The sequence below is a fragment of the Biomphalaria glabrata genome, chromosome 14, assembly GCF_947242115.1.
Source record: "Biomphalaria glabrata chromosome 14, xgBioGlab47.1, whole genome shotgun sequence".
NCBI classification, from domain to species: Eukaryota; Metazoa; Mollusca; class Gastropoda; family Planorbidae; genus Biomphalaria; species Biomphalaria glabrata.
Genome location: NC_074724.1, coordinates 28,158,416 through 28,184,477, shown reverse-complemented (window position 1 = coordinate 28,184,477; position 26,062 = coordinate 28,158,416). Strand labels below are relative to the sequence as shown.

At 34.0% G+C, this 26,062-nt stretch overlaps 3 protein-coding genes across 7 annotated transcripts in view; 1 reads left to right on the top strand and 2 right to left on the bottom strand.

Annotated features, from left to right (window-relative positions):
• LOC106072809 (neural cell adhesion molecule 1-A-like) overlaps positions 1 to 4,790 on the top strand; it is a 62,071-nt gene extending 57,281 nt beyond the window's left edge. For all 4 annotated transcript variants that reach the window (XM_056010271.1, XM_056010269.1, XM_056010268.1 and 1 more), the window contains 3 exons: positions 1,451 to 1,609; positions 1,779 to 1,907; positions 2,366 to 4,790. In XM_056010271.1, the coding sequence (XP_055866246.1) occupies positions 1,451 to 1,609; positions 1,779 to 1,907; positions 2,366 to 2,625 (548 nt within the window). In that variant the 3' untranslated portion in view covers positions 2,626 to 4,790. The remainder of the gene's footprint in view (positions 1 to 1,450; positions 1,610 to 1,778; positions 1,908 to 2,365) is intronic.
• Positions 4,791 to 7,290: 2,500 nt separating this feature from the next.
• On the bottom strand, positions 7,291 to 11,455 carry LOC106052459 (uncharacterized protein NKAPD1-like). 2 transcript variants are annotated; one of them, XM_056010272.1, is made up of 6 exons: positions 11,356 to 11,450; positions 10,751 to 10,837; positions 10,475 to 10,589; positions 9,948 to 10,111; positions 8,737 to 8,883; positions 7,291 to 8,536 (listed from the first exon to the last, which is right to left on the bottom strand). In XM_056010272.1, exons 3-6 carry the CDS (start codon positions 10,577 to 10,579, stop codon positions 7,939 to 7,941), a joined length of 1,014 nt encoding a protein of 337 aa, XP_055866247.1. In that variant the 5' UTR covers positions 10,580 to 10,589; positions 10,751 to 10,837; positions 11,356 to 11,450; the 3' UTR covers positions 7,291 to 7,938. The 2 variants fall into 2 exon arrangements, with proteins under 2 accessions (XP_055866247.1, XP_055866248.1); XM_056010273.1 differs by lacking the exon at positions 10,751 to 10,837 and having other exon boundaries at positions 11,356 to 11,455.
• Positions 11,456 to 17,915: 6,460 nt separating this feature from the next.
• Positions 17,916 to 25,431, bottom strand: LOC106052462 (zinc finger protein 511-like). Its single transcript, XM_056011332.1, has 6 exons — positions 24,944 to 25,431; positions 23,945 to 24,001; positions 23,519 to 23,660; positions 21,160 to 21,281; positions 19,840 to 19,986; positions 17,916 to 18,490 (listed from the first exon to the last, which is right to left on the bottom strand). The coding sequence occupies exons 1-6, from the start codon at positions 25,282 to 25,284 to the stop codon at positions 18,316 to 18,318; spliced, it is 984 nt and encodes a 327-aa protein (XP_055867307.1). The 5' UTR covers positions 25,285 to 25,431; the 3' UTR covers positions 17,916 to 18,315.
• Between the last annotated feature and the right edge of the window lie 631 nt (positions 25,432 to 26,062).

Genomic DNA, 26,062 nt, shown 5'->3' with positions numbered 1-26,062 from the left:
CCCTGGTTCATACCCAGCTCGCTGCCATCCCCCGTCGTCCAGCGGAAAGTTTGGACAAGGAAGTTAATTATTTTTAATTTTGAAAGAACATCCGAAACATGTTAGACAGAAAAAAAAATTTACAACTTCAAATAAATCTTTGAAACATTATTACTTTTGACAATCAAAATAAAATCACGTCTTGAATACTCCTTGCGAATAGGCGGATCCGACAGGGATCCGACGGGGGCCGCCTCTCACACAAACTCTCTTTGTAATCTTGTTATTATTTCATGTTGATCTTGTTCTGTTGATTACCTTTTTGTTTTAATTTTCTCCTTTGTGCTTCACCAGTCCCATGTTGATCATTTGCTGATCTCCTCTCCCCGCCCCCCCTTTTTTTTTATCTGTCGGTCGTTTACATTTTTTGTAAATGTCGTCTTATTTATTTCTGTAAAGATCCTCCTCTTGTCCATTATTGCTTGTAGTGTTGACCATCTATTAGAAATGTATATGTGTATAGGCCTATGTCTGCGTGGATGATGTATACGAATGAGGCACTGAGTCCAAACTGAAAAGTTGTGTTTTTAGGTTTTAGTTCATTAATGTTGCTTTGTGTAGAAACAACGCGCTGTGTATATATGAATGACGTGTTGGTATGTTATATGAATGACCTGTTGGTATGTTATATGTATGACGTGTTGGTAGGTTATATGTATGACGTGTTGGTATGTTATATGTATGACGTGTTGGTATGTTATATGTATGCCGTGTTGGTATTTTATATGTATGACGTGTTGGTATGTTATATGAATGACGTGTTGGTATGTTATATGTATGACGTGTTGGTATTTTATATGTATGACGTGTTGGTATTTTATATGTATGACGTGTTGGTATGTTATATGTATGACGTGTTGGTATTTTATATGGATAACGTGTTGGTATGCTATATGAAAGACGTGCTGAGAGTTTTATAAATGACGTCTTGTAAGCTGTGTGAATTACGGCTTTTATGTTGTGTGAATTACGGCTTGTATGTTGTGTGAATGACGTCTTGTATGTTGTACGAATGACGTGTCGTGTGCTATATGAATGAGTTGTTGTGTGTTGTTCGAAGACGTGTTGTATTTTGTATGAGTGACGTGTTGTGTGTGTATGAGTGACGTTTTTATATGTTTGCTTCAAGAATGACGCATCGAGTTGTCCCAACGACATGTGTATTCTATAAATAACTTATTATGCATTCTGTAAATGACCTGCGACGTGTTGTAAGAATGACGTATTGAATTGTCTGTATGACATTTTGAGTATTCTGTAAAAAAAAAAAACGTTTGTATTCTAAACAAAACCTGTAGTGTGTAGTATATTGCACAATTAACATGTAATGCGCTAATGATGTATTGTGTAAAATATGATCAGAAAATAACAAATATTCTATTACAAGTGTGTTGATTTGATCACATGACAGACCCTCCGCCACCAGTACAGTTTCGTCTCGCAGAAGTGACATCCAAAGCGTTCATTATGGAAGTACACGTCCCAAGGGACGATGACTCGCCTCCTCCCCGATACGTCAAGATCAAATACAGGGCGACCACTGGCAATTTCAAACATGAGTTCATGTCAGGCAAGTTGTCGCCCCTTTTCTCTATTTGACATTAAAACATTGTCTTGATTTCAGACTACCTCATTTAGATCTATATTTACTCTATGGACCAAGACTCTTTTAATCATATATTTTGAATGCAGTAAACAGTAATGACATATTAACCCCTTTATATTGTGTGATTCTCCAGAAATAGATGAAAACGGAAATTCAAATATTTCACTTCCTGGGATTTTACCCAGAAAACACTATGAAATTTCCATGGCAGCAGTAAACAAAGCCGGCTATGGCTTGTGGACTTCCACCATTCAAGAAAGTGGTAAGTTTTAGATACCTCTTTTCTCTTTCACCCACTTACAAGGCTCACTGTGATTACAGTTGACAACTAAAACATCTCTCTGTTAAAAAAACAAAACTTTACAGGATTTATAATTTTTAGTCTACCTTAACCCAACCTCATCACTTTTGGGGCTCTCTGAATGTTTTGTTAGTTGGGCCCACATGGTGGGGCACCATCATATTGCTGGCTGGGTAAAGTCACCATTTCTGTTAAGGGTAATCTGTTTAATTTAAGCATTTTTGGGATAATTTTTTTTTAAAGATTTGGCCAAGAGAATAAATAAAGTTAAATCTTTATTAATAGGCCTACATTCACTGCAATGTAATGGAACTCATTATTTCTATGTTAATTCTTAATTTTGTTTAAAAAATTTTTTTTCTAGTAAAATGTTCATCTATTTACCATTTAATAAGCATAACTAATTTTATAACTTGCAGGAGACATGTTGCCAACTACAACAACAACAACACAGAAAATTCCATCCTACAACATAACAAAAAATGACCACAATAGCAGCGCTCAAGTCAACAATCCAAGAAATGCATCCAGCTCAGCAACAAGCAGCTGGCTAAGTGTGATTTTATCATTGGTTCTCACAGCTGCTGGCTGCCAACTAACATTTCATGAAAAATTGGTATTTTTAAGACACTGTGATTTTCTTTTGGATTTTAAGAAAAATGACTTCAATGAAACATAAACTTTGCATTGTGATAAAAGAAAAATTTGTGAGTTTAAAATATGGAAGAGGAATGAAAAAGAACAAAAATTCCCAGATTCAATCACTTCATGTGCTTTCATTTGTGTTTTGTTTTTGTTTTTCAAAAAAGACTACCAAGAAGGAACACATTTGATTTGGTGATGTATTAACGCTGGATTGAATTCAAAAGTTACCTCTAATCAAAGCTGGCATAGCATCAGGTTTGTTTTCAATGTTTACAGGCATTAAGACAATGATGGCAGATGCAGATCAAAATAATTTTGTTGGAATATGTTTTGAATGGTTTGCAATATTTTGCTGTCATTTTAATTGGGATTTGAACTGGAGATCCCTTGGTTTAGAAGTGAAGCATTTTGTCATTGGCCACCATGACCCATCAATTTATCAATGTAATAAGCCTAATGAAAATTCTGTGACCCAATCCTTCACAGAAAAAGTGGTGATAGATCTAGTTATTTCATTGTGAAATACATGCAGTTTAGATGAAAATAAATAAGCCACTTGCAATTCATTTGGATACACCCGCTGTGGGAAGGAGGGAATTCCTGAGCAGGCGAAATTGTTCTGACCACAGCTAATGCCCAGGCTTTCACCTCATTTCTTTGAGATGATCCATAGTCACTTAAAATAAAATGTGGTGTACTTAAAAAAAAAACAAAGGCTGCTGGTGAGGGCTTCTAAAAAAGAACAACAAATGAAATAGCTACAATCAATCTACTGTGAACTGAAAAAAATAGCTCACACTAAAATGTTGTCTGAGGTGGGCAGCCAATGTTTAAAAAACAAAATGAATTAAGTTCTAAATGATATAGCACTGTTCTCTTTTGCAAAACATTTGTGCACATTTATTTCAAGTGTTATTCATCTAATTTGACTATGTACGTCCATAGATCATAAATGTTTAACCTACAGGGTGTTTTTTTTTTCTAATTTTACATTGCATTTTTTTTTCTTTTTAAAGTAAATGTAAGCTAAATGGCTAATGCCCCTGGTAGCATCTTGGGTATGGGGGCGGGGGACTGTACCAAATGACCCCAAACCTAGTGAGACTACTGCCTGACTGCTTAGATTTTAGTCCTCCCTTCCCAGGTTTGAACATTTCTGTGAATTCTTCTCTTTATACAAGCATGCTATTAAGTAATCCATTCCCTGTGGTAAATATCACTCTAGTCATCAATAGTAAAGGCAAGACAAAAGAATTTCAGTAAAGATCCACTGACTTATAGTTGTGGCCCTTCTTTATTAGTTTTATCACTAGTTTTCAACATGCCTTCATTAATGAATTGCAGTTAGGGCATGATGGGAGACAGTTGACAGTCATAACTCAGGATACAAAGGTTCAATAACTCTGTGGTACTAAGAAGATTGAAAACAAGAGGAATAATAAACTGTTCTATGGAGATTTTTAACTCATTTCATATTTGTATAACAAGTTTCTGGGTTAAAATATAAATTTCCTTCTCCATCAATACTTAAATGTGAAATTTAATTCATCTTTTTTACTATGGCATAATGTTTAAGAATGTGTGTTGGCCAGAACAATGACCAACAACATTTATTATCGCTAGTCTGGGCCTGTCTCTATATGGACCTGGTTAGCACTAGCATATTAGCCCCAATTCTCCACTTTATAATTAAAAATCTCAATGTCTCCTCCAGAACTTTAATAGCCTTTCCTTTACTTCTATTACTAGTCCACAGCCATTCAGTTCTCTACTGAGTGTTTCACATATGCCACTGAGTGAATCACATAATATTAGTCATTTAAATATTGTGTCTGTGTGTTTCTGAGAAGCATATTATGTGAATGCATCATCCAGTGTTTCATGTTAATTGAATTAACTGCTACTCAAAACATGGCGTTCACAAGGAACTGTACTTTCACTTATCCTATCCTTTGAGACTTGATTAGAATATTCCATTTGACAACCCTTATCCCAGAGAGTGATGTCTGTGTTATTCCATCCTACCCACCCCCTTGCAAATGATGTCTCTTGTTATTCTATGCTGCAATGTAAAGCACATCCTTGTATTGTATGTTTCAAAGAATATCATTCATGGCATATCAGTTTGAAATTACCTTCTAAAATTGTCAAGTGATTCAAAATTGATACATTTTTAATTGAAAAAAAGAAAAAAAATTATTTTGGTTATTCTGTTCTACTTTTTGTGTACTGCATATATTATATATTTTTTCTGTTCTAGTAGTTTCCAAACTTGAGAAATAAAGATAAATCCAGGATGTCAGGGAAAGATGGCAGGAAGCATTGAAAGTCATTCTTGATGACAGTTTGAAGCACACATCCCAGCCAAAGCAGTGCTGTAAATTCTTTTATAAAACATAAATTCGAAAATAAATGCACTTGTTTCTGACTTGCTACTTGGCAGATCATAAAAATTAGTATTTACAAGTAAAAGCTATTAGTACATAAAATTCTATCTATTGATAAACTAGAAAATTGGTATCTACTATAAGATTGTAAAAGTTGGACGCTGAAGAATAATTCAAGTCTTTGAAGAGTAAATGCTACAGAAAACTGCTAGGTACCAAATATCTGGAAAAACAAAAATAAGTTTGTACTTATACAGGTCAACACTCTTGCTCACAAAAAGGAAGAAATCCTCAACACTGTGAAGAGGTGAAAGCTGTGAAAGCTGAGCTGGTTTGGTTGAACTGCCAGATACAAATCACTAAAAAAAAATCTTCCTTTAAGATGCAGTGGGTGAAGTACAAAAAAAGCTGTTGCCAATGTGAAAGAATAGACAGGCCTCTCTTTATAGTCTACCAAGGAAAGATACTAATTAATAATAATTAATAATTTTATTTATAAAGCGCTGTTAACAAACAAAATGTAGGCTCAAGGCGCTGTAATAACATTACAAACACAAACTGGACAGCTAAAATGACAATTAATCTAAAAAAAAGTTTTAAACAGATAGGTCTTAATGTTCTTCTTAAAAGTGGTGTAGCATGTTGTCTGATGAGATCAATGGGGAGTGAGTTCCAAACCTTTGGTCCGTGCACTGAAAAAGCCCGCAGACCGTAGCTTTTGAGGGAGAAATGTGGCACCACTTAAAGTGTGAGTCCATTGAGCGCAGGGGACATATGGAGTAATCAGTTCGCTAACGTACAAGGGCATCTCATTGTTATATACACACTGATGACAAAGTGTGGCAACCTTGTAATCGATTGAGAAGATTGGAAGGATTTGGTTATGCAGCCTTTCACAACACCCTAACGTAACTCAAGGGAAAGATGATATCTACTAATCAAAAATGGGCATAGAAGTATATTTTATACAGTGTTCAATTATTGTAATAATTAATTGTTTACTAAATGTAAGTAAGTGTAATGGGAACAAAAAAAGACTTAGGGTAATAATATAAAACACCTTATATTTGTTTATTACTTGAAAGAAGACCTTCAAGTGTAATGACATAATTACTTTTAAATATGTAAAACAGACTTTAAAAAAATGTACTGATACAAACCAGGGGTGTGGTGGCTAAGCAGTAAAGCATTTGGCTTTTGAATTGAGGGTTCTTGGGTTTGAATCTCAATGAAGACTGGTATGTTTAATATCATAATTTTAAGGACATTCCTGAGTTCACCCAACTCTGATGGGTACCTGACATTAGTTGTGAAAATAAAAGATGGTTAGTTATTGTGCTCGCCACATGACACCCTTGTTAACCATGGCCACAGAAACAGATCATATGCCCTATAAATCGCAATGTCTGAAAGTGGCAGGGCCAGCCTTTGGCCACTACAACCTAAGCTACCACAGTAATCCCGCAATTTTATAGGCCCCATGCTAATTCTAGGTGTAAATTGTTCAATTAAACCACTATAACATACAGGATTCCCCCAGCATCCAGGTTTTCTGGAGCTTCTGGAACTCTCTTGAAATTGCAAAATATACGAAAAAGTTCTGAAAATATTAAAATTTCATGAACCATAGACAAAATTGTCATTTTGGGGTGTCATTCAATATGGAAAACATCAATCATATGGGCGCTAAAAAAAAACAGCATCATACAATATCCATAGCATTGGCATCTGATGAAAGAAGCTTCTCGCACCTCAAACTAATCAAGAAAATCTAGAGGTCAACAATTCACGATGATAGATTGAACAATTAGGCAATTCTTGCTAATGATCGTGATCTATGTAGGAAACAGAAAGGCTCGTAAAGTTAATTTGATTGTGATTTTGTACTTAGTAAGGAATTAATAAAATGCAAAGACAAATTTATTTTCTAATACCTAATCTTAATTTTCACTCATTATCCTTATCCCTCTCCAAACTGGGCCCCCTGCGCTGTCTGTTTCACAGATGGCCTCTGGATTGTTATGACCAGCCTTGGAAAGGGTACTTTACTTCTACTTGTTCTTGCTGATACAAACAGGATTAGGTTTCTGTCACACTAAACCACTGAGTTTCTATGATGACCAAAGCTAAAATTCTTGAACCAAGGCCCAAAGGTACGTCATTGGCTTACAAGATTGGGTGTGTTGTTGGGTGTTGATCAAATGGAGGGTGTGTTAACAAGATTTCAATTTCACAACAGCTACATGATGTTGTAAATATGATTAAGAAAAAACAACAACACATGACTAGAAAACAGAAAAGTAAGATCAGTGTTCAGGTCATTTCAAATTTTAGGTTTATGAATAAAATATAAACTTCATATCTAATACCATTAAAATAACAACATTACATCATTAAATATAGGCCTACGTTGATATGCAGCATCACCAAACAAAGCTGCCAATATTGCTCATCTGTCATATACCAAAGCTGAAAACGTTTTAATATATACATATATACACATGTATTGTACAAAAGAATATGAAAATGTGACAGCTATGAAAAGAAATCATATCATGTGATCCAATAAAGAAAGATAACTTGACAAAGTTTAAACATTTAATATCATCAATCTTTCTGATTTACCCCAAATAAGTGAAGGAATATTAGCTTAATAAGTACTAACCTATATTTTTATATTTATTGTGATGGTCATACATCAAAACTTTGCACTGCAAACTAGAATTTAAAATAGGAGACTAGTCACAAAACTTAACAAGTTAATTTACAAAAACTCTTGCAATCGAATATTGTTAATTTCAGCGTTGTCTAAGAGTTGAAATTCTTTTATCTTCCAATCGATTTCAGATCCACAACACCATTAATCAAAACTTATGTCATGCATTCACAGACCACATTTAAAATGATTAGAAGCCATTAAAATGGCCCAGCTACTTGGCCTAAAAATACATAACAATGTACTAGGAGTCATGATCACTATCATTCATTCTGTCTTTTTCATTCTCAGTTTTAGAGTAGCGTTTTCTCTTCTTAATTTTCTTTGTTTTAGTCCTAGCTTTCTCCCTATGTTCATTGCCACTTGAGTCAATGTGCTTTCTTTTCTTCGAAGAGTGTCCATCTGTAGACTCTTCACTATCTGATCTGGTATATTTCTCTTTGACTTTACGTTTTTTGCTATGCTTATTTGTAGAACCTTCACTGTAGGATTGAGAATATTTTCTTTTAACTTTATGCTTCCTACTGAGTTCATGTGTGGAATCTTCACTGTCAGAAGGAGAATATTTCTGTTGGGCTTTAGGTTTATCATTGTGTTTATCTAATAAATCATCCCTGTCAGATATGGAATATCTCTTCTTGTCTTTATGTTTCTCTACTCTACCTCTGTCTTGGTCTGGATCATTTTTTCTTTTCTTCTTTTTTTGCTTCTTCGAATGTGTTTCTTTTTTCTCTTTCTTTTTCTTCTTTTTCCTTTTCTTTTTGTGCTCAGAAGACTTTGAGTTACTACGGTCACTGTCGTAGACTTCAGGATAGAGCTCTTTAAATCCACCATGCCCCCATCTGCAAAAAAAAACAAAAAAAAAAACAATAAATAAAAGATCTCTCATTTTTCAGTCTTTTAAAAGTTGAATCTTTTGATTTCATTATAATGTTTTTGATTCATTTTAATTTTATTTATTATAATAATTTAAAGTGGCTTGGCAAACAAACAAAATTTAAGAAAGCTATACATTCAAGCTGCTCCAGGGGAGTTTACTCACCTATCTGGATCAGCTTCCTCAAAGTCATGAAGCTGCCTCAGCCAGTAGGTGCTCTGTCCAGCAGTTTTGGACTTGTTCCCTCTACCATCCGTAGCATCATCCATGTGGGCTCGCTTGGTCCCATTACTCCTCCAGTCCATCTCCTCTCTAGTAAACAAGGGCAAGATATATTAAAGTATTTCTCTCTTTCATTCATACCTGTATTCAACTAAAACAAGAAACAACATCTGGACTATGAAACATTCAACTAAAACAACATCTGGATTATGATGCATTGAACTAAAAAAAACATCTGGACTATGATGCAAGATATATTAAGAAGTTGTCTATGACAATTTAAAATTGACTCGGGTCAATCATGTCGAAACATTGCAGGTGCCTCTGGTGTCTGATATGTTGTAATAACTCTGTTCTGTAATCTCTACCACCCTGCACAATATAGTGCACCATTTAGAATTAGACACAAGAACACATTATGGATAATGCAAAGGAGTCACTACTGAGTCTAGTGAACATAGAATTAGAGAAAGAGAGGTGTCCTTCATCCTTCCTGATAACTGGCATGTGGACCTGAAGCAATACTGGGAAGTGTATTCAGAGATAGACTTAGAGGGTGGTGAGTGGGGCCAAGCCCCAGGCCCAATGACCCCACTATACAGGGAGCATTTTGTCACGTCCAGCCAATTTAGCAAATATTTGTGGCCCTGATATAACACTTGCCTAGGGCTCTGCACACTGCTAAGATGTATTATTGGTCTGGGAAGAGGTTTGGCAGAAAAATCAGGTGTATGTTAATCAAAGGGTTGACTGTGTGTCATAATAAATAAACTTCCATTATTATTTCCTTGTCCCTGAGTACTGCAATATGCTTTATACCTGTCTAGTACAAGCTTATGTGGGTCATTAAATTTCTTTAATTTACCTCACTTCCAGAAGCGATTGTTATAAATTATCTTAAATATTCTGAGAAATTTCTTTTCTTTTTTAATTTTAGCTATGCCTTAAAATGTATTTTTTTAAATTGCATCTTTTATATTTCTTTGACACTTCATTGTCATAAATAATGCCAAGTCAAACATTATGTCTTAACATTGCTATAAATTAAATTATTATTATGAATGTAAAGGTGGTCTATGATTTCAAGGTAAAGTAGTAGTTTTAAAAAGCATTGGCTCAAAGATGTCATCATACAGAGTTCAATATGACATTACCTTTCATCATACAGAAATGAGTTTTGTATGTCCTGATCCTTAAAAAAATGTCCTCCATCACTTCTAGATCTTCGCTCTTTTTTTCTTCTTGATTCATCATCACTGTCAGCCTGACTGCTTTTGATCTTATTGTGTAGATTCCACATTGCAGCTTCTTCTTTGAACTATTTGTCAAACACACACATACACAAAAATAAAAAAATTAACAAACCAAACCAATAGGCAAGTCTATAAAAAAGAATTTCAAAGTAAAATTTAAAATGCCTGCTAAAAATAAAAAAAACAACCTATAATAATTTATTGGGATTGAAGTGGGGAATGGTGGAGCTATAATTTGATGCTTCATTTTCAAATCCACTGATAGTTAGAAATTTTACTTTTAATTATGACTGTGACATACATACTTGATTATGTGTGCAGGTCACTTTTTCATGTGTGTCTATCTATACTCTTTTATATGTATTAATATATGCCCCAGTATGTGTACTTAAAAGAGACGTCATCATGTGTGTTCTTATTGTACATACCCTATTATGCGTATCTGTGTGACGGATGACATTGCGAAGTAAAGATTTGGCACCATGATTAAGTCCAATGCCTTTTGGCTTGGCAACAGCTTCTTCTTGCTTCATTTGTATACAACTGAAAAAAGAAGTATGCAATGAACTAATCAAATATTGTAAATTATTATTAAATGTGTTGCATCTGAATAATTATTTATTTTTGTATTTAATAGCATTATAATCCTATTACTATTACAATAATACAAAATAAAATAGAAAATTCTAATTAACAGATTGTACCTGTTACTAGTCTAGACAGTCTCTAGAGAGCAGATCTAGAGATCTAAATTGGACACAAACACTGTTGTGGACTGTTCAGTGTTTGATCTGTTAAAAGTTAGTAGATATAGATCTAAAAATCTAAATAGATTTAGATCTAGTAGATAAAAAAAAATAGTCTAGAAAATCTAGTTAAAGTAGTGTCTAGAGACCAGTTAATTATACGTTATAACTTATATTTAAACAGACTAGTATCCTACTAGAGTCCAGAGTAGATCTAAATCTAGGCAGTCGCCGCCGCAGTCTTGTTGAGCCTACTTAGTTTTTACCTACTTGGCTACTAAGTTAGTAAGTAAGCATATAGTTATTATAATTATAGTGATATACTAAGTTAACTAGATAATTCTAAGTAGATCTAATTACTAATAGTAATACTACTACTAATAGAATTTTAAGAATTAGAATAGATTATAATATTATATCACAAAGAATCTGAGTGAATCTCTAATCTAGATCTAAAAAAGACTACCGTCACTAGCTAAGCAGCTACTCTACTTTTATTTTGGACTTCTAGAATCTAGATCTAACTAAACATTCTATTTATATTGAACAATTTCAATACTGACTGAGACAATCTTAATATCACATAGATTGATAGATCTATGTAATCTTGATGAGTTTATTTACTTTTCCTATGTTGGTAGCATTCTTTTATGAATGAAATCAAAAAAAGGCTAAAGTCATGCTAGGGCAAGTATTTCAGTTCGCATAATAACTAATGCATTATTTTAAAATTAAAACTCCATAGGATGAAATGAACGGGGATAAAGTGACCAAAGATGAAATGACCGGGGATGAAACTACATATCTAGTTTCTCAGAGCAATCGACTTTTCACATCATCATTCGCGCTCACATACACGTGTAGCTCCAAGAAGGATATTTTCTTCAAATTGCATTGTGTGAGAAGAAAGCCTATCGCCGCGTTAGAGAAAATTTTATTTCTCTTTTGTCCACTGTGTATTAATTAATTTAATTAGCGAAAACACTCTATCGACGTTGGCATTATGCCCAGAAATACAAAAGAAATATTTCTAACCATATGTTTCTAGCATTTTTAGGAGCTCTTCAGTTTTATATTGTTTTGCTCCTAGCTTTAACGTTAGCAAACATCTTGAATACAAATTCGAATAAATTAAGGTGACCAGATATTTTAGGAGCGAAAGCGGGACCATGTCGATCTTGGGACGTAAAAAAAAAAAAAAAACTTTAATCTTTTTTCGAGCACTATTCCTTTCAACAGCTTAGAATTAAGTTAGTACAATCCATCAGAATGTACACACACAAACACAACGTAGGCCTATAGACACAATAATTTAAATAATAGCAGGCTAACTGAAACGTTTTCCAAGAGAGATCATCTCTCAGTAATATCCACATGAAGCGTTAACCTGGCGAATAGCCGCTTCTTTATCTGATACACTGGGCCAAACTTTAATATAAGTTTACGATTGTAGCCACTACATCACTTTTTCTAACCAGCTCGCGTCATCCCATAAGAGGAACCTTTTCAAGTTGTCATGCTTCTTTTCGCGCATTTCTGAACTAATTCGTCAATGACAGAAGATATTTCAAGAGCACTGACATTATGTACCTCTATAAACAGAACTGCTGCGTGGATTATGACAGCAAAGTTGTGCATAAAATGCAGCCACAATTCAGCAACCGGGTTTTCAAAAAAGCTTTAAATTATGTCGGGGCACTTCTTTTGAGAAAAGAAATATGATTTCAAAATTCCTCTTTTAGGTCATCTGTTTCTGTTGCCCACGGTTAACGAGGGTGTCATGTGGCCAGCACAACGACCAACCACATTTACTCTTCTACAACTAATGTCAGGTACCCATTAGAGCTGGGTGGACTCAGAGGCGCCCAAAGATCTCAAAATTAAAAATCCAAGTCTTCACCTCTCATTTCGGAAGCCAAGCGATTTATCGCTCAGTCACCGCGCCTTCCATGATTTCAAAGCAGATGGTTAGCTCTGAAATCTTCGGTGGAGCGCACCTTCGATATGGGTCACGGAGGTCACGGGTGGAGAGACCATTTAAATAGTCTCTCCACCCGTGACCTCCGTGACCCATATCGAAGGTGCGCTCCACCGAAGACTTCAGAGCTAACCACCTGGTATCTCCATAATCAAAAATTCTTCTAAATTCTAAATGAATGAATTTGCTTTTTTTTTCCCCAGCGAAGCGTGGCACAAAGAATTGTATCATCAGGGGAAAACAATTTCATTTTATTTTAGGCTCGAAGCACCCGAAAACACTGTCAAAAATAACTAGGCATCACTAGTAGTTACTAGTCTACTGCTTCACTTATGGAAAACTGTATGAGAGGTGAAGGTAAAGGTGAAGGTAGCTTCATCGGCTGCAAATGACAAATATTAAGATGCTGGAGAAGTGCTTTAATGGAGGCCTACAAGGAGCTTCCAATTAAAAATTACGATCTGCATTCAGATGTTTGGTTTTATCCACACGTGCGACAGAAAACTGATCACTATTTCTAGCATCGCACTCCAACGATGTTGTTGTTGTTTTTTTTTGCCTTCTTTATAACCGGGCACTCTGCCTGTAGCTCCCTATAAACTTCGATTTTCATTTTGTCTCCGACACTTCTTACCCTGTCATCGACTTAAACAGAAAGGAAAGCCAAGGCAAGGAATAATGTATGCTGGGATGATATCAATACAATCAGCGAGAAACATGCGGAACAACAAGCACTTAAAGCACTATCCAGGCTTTTAACACAGGAGCCCGCTAAGCAGAGAGCATGAAATAAGGATCGAGAAGGAAACGCTGCAATGCAGTAGGCCTACTTTTAAGTTACTAGTAGAAAGATTTTAAAATAAAAGCGGGACATTGATCGACTTTTTTTTTTTAAGCGGCACATTGGCCGGACATTTTATGAAATGCACGACAAACTGTCCGAAGCGGGACTGTCCCGCCTAAGTCGGGATGACTGGTCACCTTATAATAATTAATCACAAACGTGGCAACAGCGTGAGCGCAACGTTAAATGGTTGATACTGTTTATTATGGGATACTATCAAGTGCATTTATCCTGCCACTCTCTACAGAGGTCATAGAAATAAAAACTGTGAACACACATCCTGACATCTTTTAATCTTCCTATGCTACTGGAGTGTTAGTATTTAAACCAGAAGATAGGAAATGAACTATTCAATTGTTCAATTAATGCAGACATGTCAAACTCATTAAGGTGTGTGGGCCACATAAAAAAACTTACTATGACCTGAGCGGCCGCAGCAAAAAAATCTGTTGCAAAACATCCTAATAGTTTTATGTAAATTAGAAATAATACAATAGAATACAATTATTAATGGCATACCTGTCCCTTAGTTAGCTAAATTTACAGTAATATTTCGTAATTAAAAATTACTATGATTAAGCATTATTTTCTTTGTCCTGATGCTTGACATCATTTCTGGGATACAAGTTTATTAATGTCAGGTTGAAGTTTGTTTGCCACTGACACTTTCATCACTGATGACAAATTTTGATCAGATAATCTCGAACGGTGAGGTCTTTTTGTAGCTTTCATTATAGAAATAAACTGCTCACAGAGATCAGTGCTTGCCAACATAGTTAGAATTCTGGCTGCAAATTTCTATAAATCAAATAAGAACATAAAACTAAAATGTTATTTAACCTTGGTTAGGCCAATAATAGAATATGCATCCTCCGTTTGGGACCCCTCAACTCAGGAAAGAAACTGGAACAGACACAAAATAGAGCAGTGAGATTCATAACAAACGAATATTCATATTTGACTAGAGTAACACCTTTAGTAAAATCACTAAATTTAGAAAGCCTTCAGGACAGAAGGCTCAAAAGTAAAGTAGCAATCATACATAAAACACTGAACCATAATCTTCAAATACAAAAACAAAGTTTAATAAAATACTCTGAAAGACACAAAGATAAAGGCACATTCCTCGTCCCATATGCTAGGACAAATTTGTACAAATACTCCTTCTTCCCTAGTGCTATTAGAAAATTGTTGTTCCTATGAAACGAAGTCACGAAAACGGTCATTGAAAGCATCTGCTAACGATTCCAGGTGTAAGACATATATACCAAATGTTGCAGCCGTATTTAATCTTTATAGTTCCTGGCACGTTTTTTTTAAAACCATTTCTTATCATCACATTCAGTCGTGACTCAGTTGTGACAATGTTGTTATTATTTTGAAGTTTCAAATTCAAGTCTTCCAGGTGACCAGTGAGATCAACTGCAAATGCTAAACTCCGAACCCATTCGTCATATTGGAAATGTTCAACAAGTTCACCTTTCATGTTCAGAAACAATACAGTTTCCTCACGCAGAGCAAAAATCTCTGCAATACTTTTTTGACATGAGAGCCAGCGGACTTCTGTGTAGTAGGGAACACAATCAAATTCGTGCCCAATGTCATAAAGGAACATTGAAAATTGGCGAGAATTAAAACCACGGTACGAATAAAATTGAGAGCGAATGAAACCGGTCTTAGCTCATGCTGGAACTGTAATTGGTGTGCGCAGAATGTTTTTTGGTGAATGATGCACTGAAAATGAGCAAATTTAAAATTAGCATCAGGTCTCTCTTATTTTTGCAAGCAGCTTTGCATCAAAATCATTTCATTTCATGGTTGGTGCTCATCATGTATCTCAAAATTCCTGTCACAGGCCCTTATGAATATAACCAACTGTGCTATAACCGTTATAACTGTTGAGAGCCAATGAGAATAATTCAAAATCAACTATTTTGTTCTTTAATTGTTCAAGCAATCTGAATGACATGTCATTTATTCTGCCACATTGTTCCTAGTTAACGCTATTTCTTTGAATGATTTCACCATATCTGGACGAATTACTTCGACTTTCACGACACACTCCTTCATAAAATCACATTTACTAAATGATTTGCTATGGCTTGCAATTAAGTTTGACAAAATGTAGTTTGCTTTCACTGCAGCTCACTCTCGTTGTTCAGTTTAGCAAATACTATTTTTCAATTCAAATAGCTTGTCATCTCTTATTTTCCAGCGTAATAGTTTAACATTATTTTGATGATTTTTTAGGTGGCCGAGAGGGCCGCATGCGGCCTAAACATAGCTTGAAACAATAAAAAAATGTTTTTTACTTATTAGCGGCCCCCGAAAGGGGAAAAGACGCTATTAGTTTTGTGCGAAATGTCTGTCCGTCCGTCCCGTTTAGATCTCGTAAACTAGAAAAGATATTGAAAATCCGACATCACAATATTTTAGACCATTCAAAGTTCTGATGCAACGGCTACTTTTTTTTTTCTTAAAGCGAAAAATCTAATTTTTAAAATCAGTTATGCAAGCAGTTTTTTAAAGAGAAAAAGCTAATTAGTATGCATTATAAGTTAGACCTAATTTAAACTGAATAGTAATCTTATAAACTCCATTTTTCTAAACATTTTTTTTTATTGCGGAAATTTTTTTTAATTTTTTTTTTTGGAGGATTCGAATAAGAGATTGAGCCTTTTCAAAACAATTAGATCAATTATAAGACATCAGTTAGGCCAGGGGAGGCGCGGTGGCTGAGCGGTAAAGCGCTTGGCTTCCGAACCGTGGGTCCCGGGTTCGAATCCTGGTGAAGACTGAGATTTTCAACTTTGGGATCTTTGGGCGCCTCTGAGTCCACTCAGCTCTAATGGGTACCTGACATTAGTTGGGGAAAAGTATAGGCGGTTGGTGGTTGTGCTGGCTACATGACACCCTCGCTAACCGTAGACCACAAAAACAGATGAACTTTACATCATCTGCCCTATAGACCACAAGGTCTAAAAGGGGAACTAGTTAGGCCAGGTTCACATCTAACTTTACATTCACTTACACCTATGCTTTGATCTGCGGGACCGTTGGGGCACTACACAAGATCCGTTAACCTACTTTCTCCATTCTTATCTCTCATTTGTCTTTGATATAATTTTATTTGGATGTTCTTTCTGAAAATATTGAAGCCTGCCTGGGTGGACCTCTTCGGGGGCCGATTTTGAGTTTGTGTTTCCACACAAACTGTCTTTTGTAACCTTGTTAATAATTAGATCTAGTCTTAATGTATTAATTTTGTTTTTAAATAGAAAAACTTACCAGGTTAAGGGGAGATAAGCCTTGTGTACAGAATAATATTTCAAAGACAAGGGGAGATAAGTCTTGTGTAGAGAGACAATACCCCTGATATTAATCAGTCAGTGGTAATTAATTAATTTTAACATAGAAAAGGATTCAGACCAATTGGTAGGAGAGATATTGTGATTTTATGGTTCTTTCCCCCCTACATAAGCTTTGTTTTCAAATTTCTTTTTTAAAAATACATCATCACTTAGCATGACCAGGGCAGTGATGAACCATTTTTACTGTACCAAACAATGGCGTAACAGGTGATATAAAGATAAAAACATCCTCTAGGAACATGGAATCAGCACCCATGACTAGGAAATACAAACTCATACTTGTTTCTACTGGTGAGAAGCCGTAAGGGCCAGTGTTTCAGACTAAGATGCATGCTTTGAATGTAATTGGCTTTTGAAAATGAAGATCGGACTCCACAGCCGTCTTCGAGTTCATAATAAGGTTGTGCTTATCAATATCTTTGACCACAAAGAAGGAACTACCAGCCTGTCAAGCACAAAACTGAGTGAAAAAAAAAAACTTCACTGTAAAGTATTTGTGTAGAGTGACTACTAAATGCTGTAACACTTAAAAGTCATGCACTCAAGTTAGCAGTTAAAGAAGCATGCTGGATGTTTTTGCATATTGAATGTCACAATCATAGTAATCCATAAATATATTTGAAGGTTAATAGTTATATAATTTTATATTTAACACTGGATATTAATGAAGAAACAAAATCCACTTGTGGGTATGCTATATACTAAAAAGAAAAGAATAAAATATGGCAGTGATATTATCTAATGAAAAGTGTTCTCTTCTGTTCCCCTCATTCAAACTTATAAAAAAACATTGTGTGGATCATTCTTCTTATATATGCACTTGAAATTTTAATTATATCACAGGGACCAATACCCATCAAACGTGAAACTTTTTAAAGCCATAAATAGAACATCTTTACAACATGAATAAATGAAAATTAACAAAGAACAGTAGCCATAAAGTTTTTAATTTAATTTTTGAACTAATCCAATTACATTATTGCAAATGAGATTATATTTCGACAACAAATAAAAAATTCAACTCAAAAATATTTTCATTGTCAAGATTAGATGAATAAAAAAAAAGCAAAGGCAATGCAAAGAATGACACTGCAATGCTAATGTCTTTATAAGGCAGCAGTAAATATTTTCAACCCAGGAGTTGTGTTATCAATAAACCAATACAATACAAAGTAACCTAGATACATAACACAAATGTACAGAATAAAGAATTTCATTTTCATTAATCTATGCAGAATGTATGTGTGAGGACTGTTCACATGAATGTAAGAATGCCAATACCATCTCTGATAAAAACGATTCAAAGGCCATATGGTAGGAAAAGTGGTAATCACGCAATATTTGGAATGCTGTCACTTAAATCCTTAAAATCAATATTCTCTATGTTGACTGTCGTATCAACATCCATTTTCCCTGCATGATACCACTGATAGTCTTGATGTTTTTTGGACCTGTTTTTGAAAGCTCTCTTAGATCCTCGACCAAAACAAATTGCTGATGGCACCCTAGAACAAACAAACAAAAAAAAATTAATCTATCTTCTTCTTCTTATATAATACAGACGTTACTTTAAAAAAAGAAGATGATTACGTCCTACGCGTCATGCATTTAGTCATGCATATTAACCAATGACTTAAATTCTGCCAAGTCACTGGTTTTCCTGGCTAGCTCAGGCAACCCATTCCATGCTCTAATAGCACTAGGGAAGAAGGAGTATTTGTACAAATTTGTCCTAGCATATGGGACGAGGAATGTGCCTTTATCTTTGTGTCTTTCAGAGTATTTTATTAAATTTTGTTTTTGTATTTGAAGATTATGGTTCAGTGTTTTATGTATTATTGCTACTTTACTTTTGAGCCTTCTGTCCTGAAGGCTTTCTAAATTTAGTGATTTTACTAAAGGTGTTACTCTAGTCAAATGTGAATAATCGTTTGTTATGAATCGCACTGCTCTATTTTGTGTCTGTTCTAGTTTCTTAATGTTTTCTTGAGTTGAGGGGTCCCAAACAGAGGATGCATATTCTATTATTGGCCTAACCAAGGTTAAATAACATTTTAGTTTTATGTTCTTATTTGATTTATAGAAATTTCTTTTAATAAATCCTAATGCTTTGTTTGATTTTTTTGTAGTTTCATCAATATGTGGATTCCATGACAGTTTTTCATTTATTATAACACCTAGGTATTTTGCGTTTTTAGTCTGTGTTACTGGTTTGCCATGAATAAGATAAGTGGAATTAATTTGTTTTAGTTTTTTAATCTATAGACTAATTTTCTAGGACAAAATTAATATTTTCCAGTTTTAAGTTATGTTTCTGAAATTTAAAACATTATCTTACTATTCATAAAGGTGTGAAATTACCGGATGATATAAAAAATACTATCTTACAAGCACAAAGATCCAAAAAGGCAACAAAATCATAAGTAAAAGTGTTCTATTTTTGCTAAATTGTATCCAAAGAAAGTAGATATGGATTGTATGTAAACCATTAACATTTGTAAATGCTTTCTGGCTGAATAAAATTTGTTACTTAAAATAAAAGCATTTAAATACAGCATACTATACTTGATCAAAGGTGCATCAGTAAATTACATCATGAATATATATATATATATATATATATATATATATATATAAATAAAAGAAAAATATTAAAATATTAGCTTTGAGATGCAGTTGTTGATAATTCTCCTTTAACTTTTTTTTGCAAACAGGACAAAGTAATTATTATGAGATGGGTAACTCAAGCTATGACATCTAAGATTAAAAAATACTCCAATGTCTCTTCTCTTCAAGAAATCAAATCTCTGATCATTTAATTAATGAAACTATCTTATACCAATCATCTATTTACCTTTGGCTTTTAGCAGTCGTAGAACTGAAGTTCTTTTCTGCTTCAGGTTTGCTGATGTCCTCTGTTTGCATCAAAGATTCAGTAGGAGAAGACACCAAAATATCATGATCCACTTCTGTCAGGTCTTTAGATTCCAGCTGCTGAGGTCTATAAAATGTGCAAAAAAATACATGTACATAAAAGGGGGTTAGTCTGAATTCCATATTATTCTATGCTATGTTGGTGAGCTACTTATGTTTACTGAGCTGCAGGTCTGTTAAATCAAATGTGAGTTGCCAGAACACAGGTTACTTACTATATATGCCACATTTCCAAATATTTTGTTATTCATTGATTTAGAGTTGATCTAGTCTAGATATAAATATTGTTTTCCCTTACTATGAATAGGTATTTAAAAAAAATTTTTTTTTTCAGCAGTTTAAGCATATTGTTAGATCTTTAATTATTTTAAAAATCCAATTAAATATACACTTTTCCATAAGGATAAATGCAACTAATTAAAAAATCTCCCCCTAAAAAAAAACAACAAAGCAAACAACTTTTCCAGGATTCAAGTGTGTGCACAGTTGAAGTCTTACAAATGTGTACTTTTTGCCCACTTATTGGCACATCAAACACAGGAAGCATTTAATTTTAAGTGCTGTTGCTAAAGACTCAGTGTGCCCTTAATTTCTTTGCTGCTCTTTTTAGTACTGTGTTTGCAGAGGCTTTGCACTTTGGTGTTGCATTGTACCTTTTGAGGGTAAGTTGTTAATCAGTTGGGTTCAAAGTACTGTTATCCGTTATGCTACTAAAATTTCTATAGAGCAGCAATTGCATGGGGTGGATGTTAGCTAACCTTGTGGGGGCTATGTTGGCCTAGTGTCATATGGAAGTTGACAGAAGAGGTGTGCTTACATTTGTAATTGCTATACCATGTTAATCAGTATAATATATGCCTATTACTGTAAAGCATGTCTTTGTGAATGACTAATTGAATTTTCTCATCATAGTTAACTACTCCATTAAACAAGTTGTATGTTCATCACAGCATTGGTCAATTTTTTGAATACTTTTTTTTTTAATTTCACCACATTAGCTATTTTTTTCTTTTACTAGCTTGTCCCAATGGATTCCCTAGCATCTGCACATATTTTAAACCTAACCCTTACACAAAGCATTAATGGATTTAGTATTAATTTCCCTATTTTAAAATAATTTGTTACTCTTTCAGCCAATTGAGTTCATGATTGCTACCACAATTGGATCTGCATCAAAGGATTTTAAAACTCTAATGATACTAAATAACAGCAATAGGAAAGTCTTGCATGCAATACTCACTTTGATTTGATGGGTTTGTGAAATGAAAACTTGTGAGGAAATTTGTGTTGCTCAACTAGATGACTTTGGCGATCTGCATCACATTGAAATTTCTGTGTGCAATTCTCAACCAAACAGCGATACTAAAAAATATATATATATAAAAAAAAACGACATTATTTGAATATAATAAATAATAATAAAAAATGTATGAAAACATAAAAAAAGGCATCGACTGCTCAATCAGCCTAGATCAGGGGTGGGCAAATTACGGCCTGCGGGCCACATGCGGCCCGCCAAAGTGTTTTATGCGGCTCGCCGACGCTTAAAGAAATCAGGTGTTACCACACATTACACATATAAAAATGCAAATATATTTATATAAATAATTGTAAATATCTATAGATCTAGAAATAATTGAAACTTCTGATTCTTATCACTTATCATGAAGGGCTAAAGAAACATTGTCTTTAATCGTCACTCTAAAATGTTTAAAGTAAACGAAGATTATTCTTAATTGCAATATTTCGAAACATTCAGTCAAAGACAAACACAAGCCAGTATTTATTCAATTCTATCAGAAACTGTGTTGAAAGTGTTGGGTCGGCTTGTACAAGATGGCAAGTGTAACAATTAATGGAGCTCTTGCTTTGACTAAGAAAAACAGGCTTTTTAATAAAATAAAGCATTGAAAATCAAATATATTGTTAGAATTGATTTCTCGATGATCTTATTATTGGCACAGAGCCAGCCTTAGGCATAGACAAAGTGCTTAGGGTCACCAATTGGTGAGGGCCTTGCACTGATATCCTTCTTATTATTTTAGAGAAGAAATAGCGAAACTTGTCCTCAATGTTATTGTTGAAGTACAATAGGTTTTTAATAAATTTAATAATTTTACTGTTGTCACTTTTTTACATAATTTTTTTTTTATTTGAGGCCACCAAATTCACTTTGCCAAGGGACCTTCAATTATCTGCCGGCCATGACTGGCAGTTCCGAGAAGTACTTGAAGATTTGGAAACAAAACATTCCGATGTTCGGTAACACAGTAGTATCCTCTGGCCTAGAAGAATATGGAATCTCAAGGAAGAAATAGTTAGGTTCATCGAAGGACATTGATTGTGACTTTGTTACTAATATTTCTAATGAAGAGTTGAAGACAGACTTCATGTTTATCATTGGAGACATTGCAATGTTTTGTTTGCAAATGAAATGTATCTGCATCTTAAATCTTTTCAAAGTTATTCCACTTCTTGATGCAGCGAGTGAAGTCGGGTCTTATCATTTTCCTAAGCTGAAAGGTGAAACTATTTCTAGTGAAATGGATGAAATTATAAGACTTATTTGGATTCCTTGATTGTGGAATTTGAAAGCAAATTTTAAGACGTCAAGATCTTGGAACTAGTTTTCAATACCATCAGCTCACCATTTAATGCAGAAGCTGATTTAGCTCCAGATGACATACCTCCAAGCAAATTATGACCTGAAAGAGTAATTCCAGTGAGTTCTTCCATAGAAGTTTCATGACTGCCAGAAGCTGTATTCCCATACTGAAGAAAAATTTGCTGCGAAGCTGTCACATTATTCGGAACCTATTTCATCTGTGAAATTTCGTTTGTTTGAAAATTATGAAGTGTTAGAACAGGTCGATGCTCACTGACTGTAATTTGACAGCAGTCGCAGGAACAAAACAACTAGTAAGCTAGTTCTACAGTTACAGAACATTATGCACGGATGTAAACAGTTAAATGCTTCACATTAAGTACAATTGTACATTTGTGGTGAAATGTGATGTAAAAAGACAATAACAAAATTTAAAAAAATATTCATAAAATTAGTTCAAGAAATTGCTAACTGTTGTTGTAATTCCTCAATTGGGAGTAAAAAAAAAAATAATTTACGCGGCCCGCCAGTCCCCAGATTTTTTTAATGCGGCCCTCGGTAGAAAAAGGTTGCCCACCCCTGGCCTAGATGATTCACATTTAAATATATGTAGGGTGATTTTGAAGTTAATACACCTATTATAATCAAAATTTTTCAGTGAAAAAATTTTGTAAATGAGTACAGCTATAAATTTCATGATCTGAGTTTTACTACCATTTTTGTTTGTCCAAAGTTCTAGTTATCTCTTTTCTTCTCAAATGTCTAATCAGTGCTGATAATAAAAGATAATACACCACAAAAAAAGGAAGATGCTTACAGTACACTAACAGGCAAGCATAACCTATGAGCTCAAAGCTCTCAATAAATAAAGCAATCTCTCACCATGGGTATTCTGGAGCTCAAAGGTTCTCACTTAATAAATAAAAACAATCTCTCACCATGGGTATTCTGGAACTAAAAGGTTCTCACTTAATAAATAAAAACAATCTCTCACCATGGGTATTCTGGAGCTCAAAGCCTTAAAGTAAGAGTCATGATTCTCTTCTATGTGCACATCTAAAAGAAAATTTGAGACAAAAATTCTCTTGCAAGCAGAACAGCGGAAGATGTGATTTGTAGAATAATGACTTTCATAACTGAAATAAAAAAAAATATGTGTTCACAAATTTATAAGGCATTACACTGGTTCTTTTATTGGTCATAAGCTTCTTGACTGTAAAAAAGAAACTAACATCAGGCAGGCACAAAAGTGTGCTTCTGTACAACTAAATAAAGAAAAAGTTAAAAAATGGAAATAGCTGTGAAAAGTTTATTTTAGAACCATTTTGCCTGACATAGTTGGCAATCATAAAGATAAGCTGAAAATATTTAGGGTAGATAAAATATGAGCATCATGGCTAAATGATTATTAGTAACTTACTTGGCTATTGAAGAAAACATGGCATTGCATCCATGAACACCACAGACAAAAGCCTCACTGAAAAATAACAAAAAATAAATATTTACTTTAAAAAAAAAAGCCCTATTTATCATCATTTAAGAGAGGTTACTTTAAAAAAAATTATTCCTGGCCTTTTTAATTGAGGAGTTAGAGAGTAACATTAATGATGAAAAAAGAGAGAGAGAGAAAAGCATATAGTCTATTGATTACACACAAAACACAGAACTGGAGACAGTAAACACAACTGAAAACAGCAAAACACTAATTAATCAAATGTGCTAAAATGACAAAGTATCCAACTGAAGTCTTGACTCTACATTTTTGAAAACCTTGACATGTTACTATATATTTAAAAAAAATGTGTCCACTATAAAGAAAAAAAAAGTTAATTGCTATATGTCAAGTTTTGCATATTTTTTTCCCAAACATTATTTATTGTAATGATATGCCATGAGTTGAAACTAAATTCAATTAAATATCAACAGATTGTGTTTACTTTAAACAATACCAATTGCCTTTACAACATTAAATGCTAATCGAGAATAAAATAATGTAATTGAAAGCATAAATTGCATTATTTTGATGAATTTTAAAGCAAAAAATAGCAATATTCTGTCACAATTGTGTTATTGTGATTTCATGAAAATTGTCCTTACAGAAAATGAAGCAGAACTAGCATGAGGCCAAAAGGTAAAAGAAATCAATGATGTATAACATGGAATAAAACCTTCATGGCAGATCTAAAAGCAGCGGACAATAGGTAGGGACTGATTTCTCTGGAGACTATGCACCAAAAGTCAAATTAAGAACTAAATATAAGTAAGTAAAATACTTTATAACTCAATGAATACTAAGAATAATATTGGACACATTTTAGAAAAAAATATTTAGCTTAATAACAACACAGCTTTTGTCAACTTCGCACTGACTAGTGGCCATCACCACATATATTTGCTATGTTAAAAATAGATAACTTACTTATCTCTGGATATTTTTTTAAGGCTTTCATCTTTTATATTCTTGTCACCAGCCACATCATCTTCAAGAGCCGTCTGCTTGCTTGTGAAACCCAGATGGTCCTCACCCACAGAGTCTGGTAATTTCAGCATTATTGAAGGTTTCCAGTGAGTTTCAGCAAGTCTAGCTACCATGACAGGGTCCCTCGGATCACACCAAATAATAACACCCTCGTCTCTGTGCTGGGTCAATGTTCTTCTTAGGCTCAAGTAATACTCCATAAGCTGTGGGGTAATGTCCAGCTGGGCCAAGGTGGCCTTCAAGTTCAATTCTGATAAAACATTCTCACAAGGTTCATCCATCTTTCCGTTTGTTTGTGTGAGATAATGTAATATTAACTTTTTTTTAAAATGTCAATAATAGTTTTAGTTTGTATAGTAATGTTCGTTGAAAGCACTCAGGATGAGAATTTAATAGTAATAACAATAATACAATACTGAGTCCTGAAACTGAAAAAAAAAACAAAAACAACTCATTTATAACACTGTTTAAGTGTCAGTAAATTTAGATACACATTAGATAGACGTCTGAACTAATTCATTTTAAATTTGTGTACATTGATAGCTTTAAAAAAAATAAATATAATACCTTTTTATATGTATCCAATAAAAACTATAATTTTTTTTCCTTAACAGTGCAATTGGATTAGACTTACTCAGATATGAAATAATTTATTTTTCAACAATTGAAAATGACATTTGATCCATTAGCTCATCAATTCTATCTTGTAATATCTCAACAATCTCAGCTGCTATAAAAAGATGTGTGTCATCCAGATCCTAAAGAAAAAGTAATTAGTGTCATTTAGATAAAAATAATTAAAATGTACAGAATTTGTACACATGGGTACATCTCTAAAATGAAACTTCACAGTCAAACGAATTTTATTTTAACATCTAAAACAACACAAAGGGATGATTCAGTAAATAAAATATATATCCTATAAAACAGTGGTTTCTAAACTTTTTCCTTAACGGAACTCTTTGCACATTCTGAGAATTTAGCAGAACAATTTGCATATTTTTTTAGAGAGATTTTACATGCGGTGGCCTACTAGACAATTATTCCAGTAGTTCATGG

Excerpts from the sequence above, each read along its gene's own strand:
- LOC106052459 (XM_056010273.1), bottom strand. The coding sequence starts at position 10,579 with ATGAAGCAAGAAGAAGCTGTTGCCAAGCCAAAAGGCATTGGACTTAAT. Across the intron at positions 10,112-10,474 it reads ACACAGATACGCATAATAGG|TTCAAAGAAGAAGCTGCAAT; the intron begins GTATGTACAATA and ends TTTGACAAATAG. Across the intron at positions 8,884-9,947 it reads TCATTTCTGTATGATGAAAG|AGAGGAGATGGACTGGAGGA; the intron begins GTAATGTCATAT and ends CTTGTTTACTAG.
- LOC106052462 (XM_056011332.1), bottom strand. The coding sequence starts at position 25,284 with ATGGATGAACCTTGTGAGAATGTTTTATCAGAATTGAACTTGAAGGCC. Across the intron at positions 19,987-21,159 it reads CACAAACCCATCAAATCAAA|ACCTCAGCAGCTGGAATCTA; the intron begins GTGAGTATTGCA and ends CACATTTTATAG. Across the intron at positions 18,491-19,839 it reads ACGACTGCTAAAAGCCAAAG|GGTGCCATCAGCAATTTGTT; the intron begins GTAAATAGATGA and ends TGTTTGTTCTAG.